The sequence below is a fragment of the Apodemus sylvaticus genome, chromosome 16 (genome assembly GCF_947179515.1).
Source record: "Apodemus sylvaticus chromosome 16, mApoSyl1.1, whole genome shotgun sequence".
NCBI lineage: Eukaryota > Metazoa > Chordata > Mammalia > Rodentia > Muridae > Apodemus > Apodemus sylvaticus.
In genome coordinates, this window is record NC_067487.1 from 56,950,992 (window position 1) to 56,963,385 (window position 12,394).

General features: G+C 34.5%; 1 protein-coding gene across 5 annotated transcripts in view; it reads left to right on the forward strand.

Moving 5' to 3' along the window:
* The window catches only part of Erbin (erbb2 interacting protein), a 97,733-nt gene that overhangs the window by 43,714 nt on the left and 41,625 nt on the right, over positions 1–12,394 (forward strand). For all 5 annotated transcript variants that reach the window (XM_052160016.1, XM_052160017.1, XM_052160018.1 and 2 more), the window contains exons 5-10: positions 563–641; positions 2,551–2,640; positions 3,955–4,011; positions 8,363–8,426; positions 10,545–10,619; positions 11,186–11,330. In XM_052160016.1, the coding sequence (XP_052015976.1) occupies positions 563–641; positions 2,551–2,640; positions 3,955–4,011; positions 8,363–8,426; positions 10,545–10,619; positions 11,186–11,330 (510 nt within the window). The remainder of the gene's footprint in view (positions 1–562; positions 642–2,550; positions 2,641–3,954; positions 4,012–8,362; positions 8,427–10,544; positions 10,620–11,185; positions 11,331–12,394) is intronic.

The window sequence follows — 12,394 nt, forward strand, 5'->3', positions numbered from 1 at the left end:
GCTTCCAATGCACAGATTATTTGTTCCAATGCACAGATATTTTTGGTGTGATGAGCTATGGAAATGATTATGTGCTTAGAATCTTTTATCATTATGAAAATAACTTAAAGGCCTATTTCAAATACCCAGGTGTATAACAGATTGGAAATTAAAAAGCAATTCTTTATCTTACTTGGTCTGAAGAACATGCAGAAAAAGAAAAAAAAAAAGGCAATTTTCTTTTTACCTAAGGAAAAAGCCAGAATGTTAAATGTTCTGCATTTTGTGTCTTTATCATTCACCAGTTCATAAAAAAGGTATTAATTTTCAGAAGTGCTGAGAAAGGGAAGGAAAACTAAAGTAGTTAGTTATAAAGAGGCAAATGAAAAGAAGTTAAAAGAGAGATAGATTGTTGTGGAAGTGGCTTGATTCACATTGGTGTGTGTCAATGTCCTGAGTTCTTTAGTTGGTAATTAGTTTCTCAATCTCCACAATGACTATTATTATTATGACCTTCATAATATACCTCTTTTTCAAGACTGATCTCTCTCTAATATATTCTAATAATTTGATTGTTTTCTAGGAATACAAGAATTTCCAGAAAATATTAAAAATTGTAAAGTTTTGACAATTGTGGAGGCCAGTGTAAACCCTATTTCTAAGTAAGTCTTTCAGCTGAACTATAAGCTGCCTTTTTAACATAAGAAAGAGAAATAACAATTTAGTAGTAGAGTATAGGATATTTCTTAGCTACTTTAAGAAAAAGATTGTTATCATTCTTAAAGTTACAAAGAGATTCAGGCTTGTTTTGTGTGTGTGTGTGTGTGTGTGTGTGTGTGTGTGTGTGTGTGTGTGTGTGTGTGAATGAATATATATGAATGGGTGCTAGGTCTTCATGTATGTCTGTGTGCCACATGTGTGCACTCTCTTACACACATTGTGTGTGTAGTGTGCATGTGTGTGTTTGTGACGGAGTATGTGTATGCGTGTGTGTGTGTGTGTGTGTGTGTGTGTGTGTGTGTGTGCATGAAAAAAAGGTGGGTGTTGCTTGCATGCATGTCTCTGTACCCTGTGTGTGCATGGTACTTGAAGAGGCTGGAAGATGGCTCTGCATCCCTGGAACTGAAACAACAGGCACCTTTGAACCACCTGTGGGTTCTGGGAATCAAACCTGGAGTCTCTGGAAGAGCAGCCATCTCTTATACACCAAGCCATCTCTCCAGCCCCACAGAGATTTCGTTTTAGGTTCTTTCTAATGGTCTTCTTAACTCATATACCTCAGATACAAATTCGAGATCTAAAGAGAGAATGTGAGTGCTCTAGAGCTCATTGTCAGTGTAAAAAGTGAGACTAAAATTTGAACATGCCATCAGTTGGGGCACTTTCAAAACAAAGAAAGAAAACTGAAGAAAAAGGCAGATTAATTGGTTACAACATATACCTGAGGGTTTGTGTTCTTTAATAATAGTAATGTCTGTAAACAAAGGTTTTCTTACACAAAAGCTGTTAAATGTTGCACACTGAAATGTTAATGCTAGCGGTAAGTAGAATGAAGCACAGCTTAGTACAACCATTTTGAAAGAATATCTAGAATATGAGAAGTTTTACCAAAACTTTACTTTGGTTAGGTTACTTGGTTTTGAAGATGGTGGAATGTTGTGAGGTAAAGGAAAAATAAACAAGTCAAAGTCTGACATATCTTACTGAATGGGAATTTTATGCCTGTAATAATCTAGAACAATTATCTAAAGATGAAATAGGTATGTATTTGGATTATATCAAAGTTTGACGTGTGTAATTTGCTTTCTGAGCAGATGTGACTAGAAGTATAAAATAAGAACATGCTCTTACCTGGCCTTAATCTGTCATTCACGTGTTCAGTTCTCCTCTGCTCATTATGATGCTCTACATTCTGAATCATTTACAGACCCAAAAGCTGAAGCTGAAAATAATAGCAACCCAGTGATCCTTGACTGTTGGCTCTTCAGTTTTTGGGGACATGTAGCAGTTCTGGAGATTTTGCTTTTCATAGTGGGCATGTGAGTTTGTATGTGTGGTGATGGTGGTAGTGGTGTGTGTGTGTGTGTGTGTGTGTGTGTGTGTGTGTATGTATGTATGTATGTATACTAATGCTACTGGTATCTAACTTATAGCTTAACATCGTGCAGGACCAGTTTTCACAACAAAGAACCATTGGTCTTACTACATTTAGGTGTTTAGAAATTCCTTATATAATCCTTTTTATTTGTGTTGGATGAGATATATTAAAAGGAGCCTACTCTTTCATAGTTAGTCAATTCTGTGTTTGTGGCTCATTTTAAAGTAATACTTTGTGCAGATTTATGATACTAAGACATTTTATCTTCCTTTTTACAAAGGCATGCTGTTACCATTTTTATAGCAAGTAAGTTGTTAGAAAAAGACAGCTTAATTTAAAGATAATAGTAAAAATGTAACTTTTTTATGTTGAGAAGCTATCTTTATTAAACAAACTCTGAGAATGATTTTTGGCAAGAGACTGACTGACATCTTAAACATGTACTTAATTTAATTCTTTTATATTTTATATAGGCTCCCTGATGGGTTTTCTCAGCTGCTAAACCTAACCCAGTTATATCTGAATGATGCTTTCCTTGAATTCTTACCAGCTAATTTTGGCAGGTAAATTACAGATTATTTTAAAGATATTTATATTGTTAGCTTCTATAATGTTCACACAACTTTAAAATAGTAACACTTATTACAGTCTATAGGAATTTCTTCTGTAATTTTTCCAAGCATATCAAATTTTATAGCTACTTTGACTTATTTCTACTCAGATTTACAACTCCAAATAAACAGTAAATGCCAGTTGAATAAAAGGCTATTTAAACTGGCAAGATCAGGTATTTCGTTGTGAGCAGTACATCTGTGTTTCAGACACTGAATGCTGTGTTAGCAGTTACAGAATTCTAAAGTGACTTAACAATTAGCTGTTTTCCTTTTCAGAATTAAAGTTCTTAAAAGAGAGGTTCTCTTTCTGAGGTCTCTTTCATGTGCCCACCCTCAAGTGTCTGAGTAATTTTTTTATGAACCTTGATGTTTTCTTAATTTATTTCTTCTTAGACATTTGTAATATTTTCCTATAATACTAAGAGTGGTAAGCAGTTTTTTAGGTATATTTTAGTAAAAGGCATACAATTTATTCTAGAATTGAAAATTAGGAATAAACACTTTGTCCTTTGAAAATACATTAAAGTAGTCTGCCTGGGAACAGTGAACAGACACAGTCAGTAAAAGCCTTGCATCCTGAGCTGGGCCCTGGAAACTTAAAAAAGGTGGAAAGAAAGAACAGACTGCATAAAGTTGTTCTTTAACCTGTACATTTATGCTGTGGCACATGAACGCCCACACATACAATAATTTAAAAAAATGATTTTTAAATTGTGCTCAACAGTTGTGGTGGTGCACACCTTTAATCTGAGTACTTCACAGGCAGAGGCAGGTGTGTCTCTGAGTTTGAGGTCAGCCTGATCTAAAAATCAAGTTCCAGGACACCCAGTGCTGTTACACAGAGAAACCCTGTCTTACTTGGGGGGAGAAGGAAAAAAAAAAAAAGAAGAAAAGAAAAAGCAAAAAAAAAAAAAAAAAGAAAAAAAGAAAAAAAATTGTGTTCATGTTTTTCTCTCTCATTTTAAATGTGAGGAATACAGTGTTACTTATTTGTTTGTTTTTATCAAGATTTTAATATGTAACGCCTGCTGGTGTAGAACTCTCTGTAACTTAGGCTGGCTTACTTATCCAGCCACCTGTCTCTGCCTCCAGAGTGCTGGGATTAAAAGATGTACTCTATTAAAATTCTTTTCTTTCCCTCTTTCACATTTAACATTACATGTAGTTCTTATACAGAAGATGCTGCTACTTTAAAATGTGGCACTTGTTAATGAAATTCCTTGTATTTGATTCTTTTGTCTTGATGTGTTCTTTATTTTACAGATTGACTAAACTCCAGATACTAGAACTTAGAGAAAACCAGTTGAAAATGTTGCCTAAGTAAGTCAGAGTGTTGCTCTTCCAAATCCAGTTTAGAGTTTTTCATTCTTAGTCCCTGAAGTATTTTTATTTAAAATACAAGTTTATGTTATTTTGAAAGATGTGTTTTTATATAATTTTTTCTATTAAATATAAAAAAATATATGGGCCTATTGGTGTTAAGTACCTCTTGAACCACAGTCTTATATGTGACACAGAAAATCTTAAGAAAATCTGAATCTCAGAATCTATGCTAGAGCTCATATACGTTATTCAGAGTAATTCACGAAATGTTCATATGAAGTTTTGTAACTACATGCCTTTTTAGGGTTCTTTTGCTGTGAAGAGACACCGTGCCAAGGCAATTCTCATACCTAAAACATTAATTAGGGCTGGCTTACGGTTTCTGAGGTTCTGTCCATTATCCTCATGGTGGGAAGCATGGTAGTATCCAGGCAGAAATGGTGCTGAAGGAGCCAGTAATTCTGTATCTTTATCCAAAGGCAGCCTGAGGAAACTCTTGTTCCACACTGGGCAGAGCCTGAGCATAGGAAAACTCAAAGCCCACCTCCACAGTGACACACTTCCTCCAGCAAGGCCACTCTTCCTCATAATGCCACTAGCTGTCGGTCAAGCATTCAAACACATAAGACTAGGGGCCAAACCTGTTCAAGCCACCACACCACAGAACTTTTTGTATAGCTTTATAGTTTTGTAAAACTAGAAATGAGTAATTGGTTCTTTAATACAAACTAACATCAACTTAGAAGTTTTTAAGAGCAAATATTAATATTAAAGCATTTAAAAGGCAGAACTTCTAATTCAAAATAGACTGTAGTCTTTGGCCATTTACTAAACAAAAAATAGAATTTTGAATGCATCACTATAAAGTTTAGTAATTAGTCTATGGTTAAATATGATTTACCGTACATACTTACAAATAAAATTTTAGGAGAACATATCCTGAGTTGTTAAGTTTTCTCTGCTGCTCTTGTTTTATAATAGATACTAAATCATTTTAATGTATCTTTTTTCTGTTATACTCTTCTCTGATTCCATGTACACATCAGGTGTGTATGCCCCTACATGATCATATGTCTTTGGAGGCAAAGACCGTATTTGATTTGAGGTACAAGTGACTCTTAAGCCTAGTAGTATGCTTTATCATATGGATGGAGCTTGTAGTTGTGCTGATAAGTAGACAATTATATTATGAGTTTATGAGGTATGTATTACTGATTTGGTACTGGCTTAGTTCAAAGGTTTCCTGAGTATGAAGAGATGTGAAAAAGCTAAAAAACAAAACAAAACAAAAAAATCCAAAAGCGTTTATTGTAATGACTAATGCCAAAAAGGTAGCTTTCTTTCACTGTGACAAAATACCTGATTAAAAGTTGTTTTGCTGTATTCAAGTATTTTATCATAGTAATGAGAAACCTAACTAATACAGATACTTTCAACCCCAAAACTTTGATAGAAAACAGAAGTGCAGTTTGCATTTATTGCTTTCTCTCTCTCTCTCTCTCTCTCTCTCTCTCTCTCTCTCTCTCTCTCTCTCTCTGTGTGTGTGTGTGTGTGTGTGTGTGTGTGTGTGTGTGTGTGTGTGTGTGTGTGTTGCTCATGTCATGATTTCATTGTTAAAGTAAGAAGATGACTTACCAGAGTCTGTTCTTTCACCATGTGGGCTCTGGGAATCAATCTCGAGTCATGCATAGTAGTGTCTCCCTGCTGACATCTTGTTGCTCTGATACAGAGTTTGAGGAAAGATTTATTGTAGCTTATAATGACCTATGTTTCTTGTAGTTGGCTGATCCCCTGGCTTTTGGCCTTGTAGAAAACAGCACACTCTGGTGAGGTAGAAAAAAGCGATCACTGTGTGACATTTTGGAAGTAAAGAGAAAAGCAAGAGTCAAGTGGTCAAGTTTCTATGGCCCCTTCTTTACCTTCCCCTGGTCTAACTTTCTAACACTGGACGCCTTTTCTACAGGTTCCACCACTTCTAAATATACTACAGGCTAGGAACCAAGTTACAACATATGTCCCCATAGGGACGTAGAAGATGCTAATTGTAGCCCACAGGCCTTCTGATACCATAGACAATTCAGTGACTTTTAACGCTTCAGAGATTCACACGGTTATATAAATGAATTTGTAAATACATTTTTTTCCTTTTTTAAAAAGCTGCATAATTAAAATCTTTGTAACTTTATAATATATAAATACAGAGGCCATGTTTTTTAATATTATATATTAAATATTATTTATATATATATATATATATATATTTAGGTTGTGTGACCAGATTTATATGTTAGAATACAAGCATGCATGCATACATGCATATGTGGATAGTGTGAGAGGGAGTCAGTTCTTTTCTGGGAATAGAACTAAGACTGTTAGCAGCAAGCGTCTTTATCCACTGAGCCATCTTGTAGACTCTAGGTTTTTGTGTGTGATTAAAACAGTGGAAAAACTTGTTTTACATATACAGTTAAGTGAAACTTAATATTGTCTGAAGGATTCTGAAGGGCACTTATAAGTTTTGAGGAGCAGTCTAATTCCTCCTTGAATTAGGCAGCACATTCTTATTCTAGTATGCATTTATCCCCCCTGAGGTTTCTGAAGTGTACAAATAGAACCAAAGCTGCTCAGATCGACAGAGTTAAATGCTGAGTACTTGCAATGGGTTTGCTCCCTTCGCCACACCCATATCACTCTGTGTTTTCAAGTGTGCTTTAAACTGTTTCCAGGACACTATCTGTGATTGAGCTTTTCCGATACTTTGCTTTTCATTTTGTACCCTGGCCCAAAAGTGAGGTTACATTTCTTCAAAGCACCCAGCTGTTTATTATGTATTCATTGCTCCAAGTACATGTCTGCCATCCTGTTAGTTTAACAGTGTCAAAACAAGAATGTGTGTCTGTGTTTCTTCAGTTATTTCTCCTCACTACCCACTTCACTTTTCTCTTATCCCCATTTACCTTTATAATAGTTTGAAGATATCAGTGTGATGGCACAGCATGTGACTACATACATTTGATAAAGACCCTAGATAGACTTTGTAATATTTTAGGAAGGAAATTTTGAACTAATAGGCTTCATAGACAAAGATAGACATGAATAAGGGAAATAGAACTGTAGTTCCAGAGGTTAGGCACTCTTATGTAATCTTTAACAAAGCCACTTTTATTTAAAAGTTACTTTTATCAAGTTGTGAAATGAATTAAAGAGGTTGTGATTGTATGTCATGTTTAAAATATACATATTGGAGAAAAATGGCTTTATTCAGTTTGGGCCCATAAGTTAATTCCATTATATTTGCTATGTGTGTTGTTATATTCTTTGCTTAAAAGCTGGAAAATGTATTAACAGAGTTTACTGTTCATTCTTACATATTTTCTTAAAATTTTAAGGTCCCTTATTTTTTTAAGGTTTTATTTTTAATACAATAATATTTGAATGTGTAATACTAATGGTAGCTCAGTGAACTTACCATATTATTTTATCTTACACTGCAAAGTCTTAGTGTGTAAAAAACACGGTCTTTCTTATCTGGAAGGTGATAGTGCCTCAGTGTATATAAAGAGATGTTTTTCTAATTAAACAGTTCAAGACATAAACACATTTGAATGAATTTGCAATTAATTGTATTTAAAACACATTTTGTAGACAAAATTATGGCATAATTTCTTCCATTTCAGAATCTGTATTTTTCTAATTTATTTTTAATTTGTTTTTAGATTTATTTATTTTACTTAATGTATATGAATTTTTTGCCTGACTGTGCCTGCAGAGGTTAGAAAATGGCTGCAGATTTCTTGAAACTGGAGTTAGGTATGATTGTGAGCCACCATGTAGGTGCTGGGAACTGACTGTAGATTCTCTAAACCAACTCCCCTGATGTTGTTTTAATTTGATTTTACTTTTTTATAAAGAAATATTGACATCTTGGGGGAATGTTGAACATGATATATTACTGCTTTAACTTAAATTTTTTTGTTTGATGTACCCATTTCACGTGTTGAGTATTTGTGCCTGCATATATGTATGTGCACCATATGTATGTTTGGTGCCTGTGGAGCTCAGAAGAGGGCATTAGATCCCCTGGAACTACAGTTGTGAATGGTTGGAACTACCATGTGTGTGCTAAGAACCGAACAGCAAGTCCTCTGGGGGAAGAACAAGTACTTGTAAGGACTGCATCTCTACAACCCCTGTTGCTTTTATGCTTAGTATCTAATTCTGCTTATATTCTTAACAAAACCTCTTAAAGGTTTCTACATTATATGGATATATTTTAAACCATAAAATTTGAATATAAATTTCTGTGTAATTGATATTTTTGTGTGGTTAATTTTTTGTTTGTCAATAGAACCATGAATAGACTGACCCAGCTGGAAAGACTGGATTTGGGAAGTAATGAATTCACAGAAGTGGTAAGTCCTCTTGAGTTTCGCAGGCCATGAGTCCAGCCATTTGATCAGGAATACAATGTGAAAGTAGAAACAGTTCTGTTAAAAATTAGGTGAAAATGCACTAGTGTTTTAAAATCTTAACCTGAACTCTTTAATCCGGTAAAAAATTAGCCAAAGACTTATCTGACAAATGGTTAGACAAAATAGGAAATTGAAGAGAAGTCTATGGAAAAGATACCAAAAATATTTTAGTGTAAGTAGAAAATCTGACAGTTTGTGTGTGTGTGTGTGTGTGTGTGTGTGTGTGTGTGTGTGTGTGTGTGTGTGTTGGGGAGCCATCGAATGCAGCTTATGTGACATAGCTCCAACTTTTACTTACTAGTTAAAAGGAAGATTATTGAGGGGAAAACTATTATTTTTGAGTTTGCATGAGATCTGTCAGTTGAGTTTGTTCCTGTATTCTAAGTGAACTATATTGCTGAATCTGTAAAGAATGGCGTAAGTATGCAGTTTTTGTATTTAAATAAGTTTTTAAAAATACCTCAGAAAATAAACCATATACCCTTTTTTAAAAAAGGGGTATTCAATAACTGAAAATCATATGTAAAATTTGTGTTTACAATTTAGTTCAAAATTATGGCAGTTTTCAAATAATAGAGTTGAGACCAAGAATCTTTCTTGTGGGTTTTCTGCATTTCAGCTAGAGTCAGTAAAGTTCAGTGGTATTTGGAATACCTTCTACTTTCTCTAAAGTACTTTTGCATAATGTATTTTAATTTTACCTTCATGTGTGTTTGTTTGTACACCACTTGTATGCTTGGCACCTGAAGAGGTTAGAAGAGAATGCTGGGTCCCCGGGACTGGAGTTATGGATATTTGTGAGCCAGCATATTCTGCAAATCAAACTCAGGTCCTCTGAAAGAGCCGTAGTTCTCTTACCCACTGAGCCATCCACTTTACTACTTACCCGCTGGTCGGCTTACTGCTTCATGTTCTAATTGAAGATGATTTCTGAAGGATTTCCTATATTTGCACACTTGCACTTATGAAAAGTGCACACTTTGGTTTCTAAGTTACCTTTTTTTGTCCTTATTTTGTGAATCCTATTAGCTTTCAGAATCATCCTTTAAAAAAAAAGAAAGAATCTGTTTTAGTGTTATACTCAGAATAAAACAAAAAGGAACCTTAATATTGGGAGGATAGGCCAGGTGGACGCTAGTAATCCCAACATGTGGGAGGGCAGCTAAACTTAAGCCCACAAAATGTACTACTATACCTAGAAGACTTACCTATATTTGTTAACAAACTATATGGATTTAACTTACGACTCTTGCTGTTCTGGTTGGATGTGATAGTACCCTTTCCATTGCATACTTACACATGGGTCTTTGGGCTAAGGGATATAACAATTTCAAGGAGCTTAAGTGGCCAGTGCCCAAGATCAAGTTTACCTGAATACCAAGGTTCACAGCAATATAAGAGGGTAGTGAGTTTAGTTCTTCAGTGTTCTATATAATCTCCCTTTACGAATTCTGATTTTCTGCTAGGAGTTTGCATAAAGTATTGTTGTCATGTTCCTCTTTCAGTCAAAGGACTCGTAGTATTTAGTTCGCAGCATCCGCATTGGACAGCTCACAACTTGTAACTGTAGTTCTGGGGATCTGGATCCCTCTTCTAGCCTCCTGCATGCACATATGTACTCACATTCATGCACACACACATGTGAAAGTGCGAGCATGCACGCAAACACACACATGGGGGTGGGGCGGGAGAGAGAATGAAAATGAATCGCTTTAGCTTTTTGACCTTTTTTCCTAAAGTTTTTTTAAAAGGCTATATCTCTTGATAATAAATAGTAATATTTTAATTATATAGTTTTAAATAGTAGATCCTATTTAATTATTAGTTATATATTACCCAATTTGGTAATTCAGAGCTTAAACAAATGTTGTATCCTGTACTTTGAAAACGTTGCCCTTCCCATTGATGACAGTGGACAAGTGCACACCTTGGCAGTGCTTCCCTCTCTTCCCTCCGTTGCTGTTGTAACTAAAGATCCCCGTGGGAATTCTGCAGGCTTCTTCAGCCAGACACATGGTCATGTCAAGTAATTGAATTCTTCCCTTCCTGTGTAAACAGCCTGAAGTACTTGAACAACTAAGTGGACTGAGAGAATTTTGGATGGATGGCAATAGACTGACTTTTATTCCAGGGGTATGTATATGAAAATCTCATTGGTTCTTCATTTATTATTGTGTTTCTTTTTCAGTATTTGAATTGTATATTTTAAAGTTATTTTTAATAATTCAGTGGATTTTTTGTTTAATTTGTTGTTAAGCAGTTTGAAACAAATTGTAATTTTTAAAAACCATGTACACATTCTTGATTAAAATCTAAAAACTTCCATAACAAATTTTATTAAAAATGGCCTTTACTAAAAAAAACAAAAAAAACAAAAAAAAACCACATTTCTATTAGTACCAATTCAGTCTTTCTAGAAATAGTTAAACTAAAATGATTGTTGCCATGTCAACTGAAAAATTACATGCTCTCATATCTAAAGAAGATATAACAGCATCTCCATTCCATAGGAGGTGATGAATATTTCCCCAAGGAAACCATAACTGCTTGACTAAAATTAATCCTTAATTATTAAACAGGTCTGGTTATATTTAGAAAACATACACATTTAATTATTAACTGAAGCTTTAAATTCTTACCATCTAAATTTTAAAATTCATTTGATATAATAATGGTATTTTTTTGTCTTTTACTTATAGTTTATTGGTAGTTTGAGACAGCTCACATACTTGGATGTTTCTAAAAATAATATTGAAATGGTTGAAGAAGGAATTTCAACATGTGAAAACCTCCAGGACTTTCTCTTATCAAGTAATTCCCTTCAGCAACTGCCTGAGACTATTGGTCTGTATTGCTTTCAAACAGTTTTTTCTTTTTTTTTTTTTTACTCAAGACTTCCATAGAAACTCAGTATTACTGTTAATGTTTTACTTTAGTACCACATATAAATATTACTTGGAAGTTTCCCTGATGTGCTCTATTACACAGTTTACTACTGTTGTTGCTATTTTTATTTATCCTAAGGAGATTCCATTTTCATAACTTTAGTAGATTGTTCACAACAAAGCTAGCCTCCTCAATTTTCTTGGATTCTTAGAAACGTAGTTACTTCTCTATTTACGGACAGATAAGAAAATGAAGAAGGACTTTTAAAAATTTGCAAGGGATCTACAATTTGTGTTAAATCTATTTCAAAATTGTTTGGTGGATGAATTATTAGGAAGCTAGATAACTTTGATGAAAAGTCTAAAAACTTAAATCTTCAAGGTGATGTGATTTAAAAAAAAAACTAAAATATTTCTCAGTTGAAATGTACCAGTTGTTTTAAAGTCAAATATATTTACATTTTAGAATTCTATTCTCATTTAATCAGTACTTTCAGTGTTCAAATTGAAATATATTTATGTACATATGCTATTTTCTTATTACTGACAAACCATCTTCATATTGCTGTTTCTTTATTAATTCAGCCAATTGGAGTTAATCCCTCTCCATGCCATGATTCTGTCTTTAAGAATGTGAATGATGCAGACAAAGTGAACAGTGGAGATAAAATATCTTCTTGTGGAGCTTGTATTTTAGTTTGGGGGTGGGTAGTAAACTTGTTAGTCAGGTTAAGTTAAACAATGCAGTGGGGCTGGAGAGAAAATCAGCAAAGGGCTTACCTGGCAAGCATAAGGACTTGAGTTTGATTTTCATGCCCTAACATTAAAAGCCGGCATTGGTGATGGATGCACTTCTGTTCTCAGCCAGCACTGAGAAGACATATCCCTGGGCTCTTTAGCCTGCCAGTGTAACCTAATATGAGCTCCAGGTCCCAGTACAAAATCCTGGCTCACAAAACAAGGAGGACAGTTCCTGTGGAAGGATGCCCAGGGTTTACCTCTTCCCTCCAGAAGTGCACATGT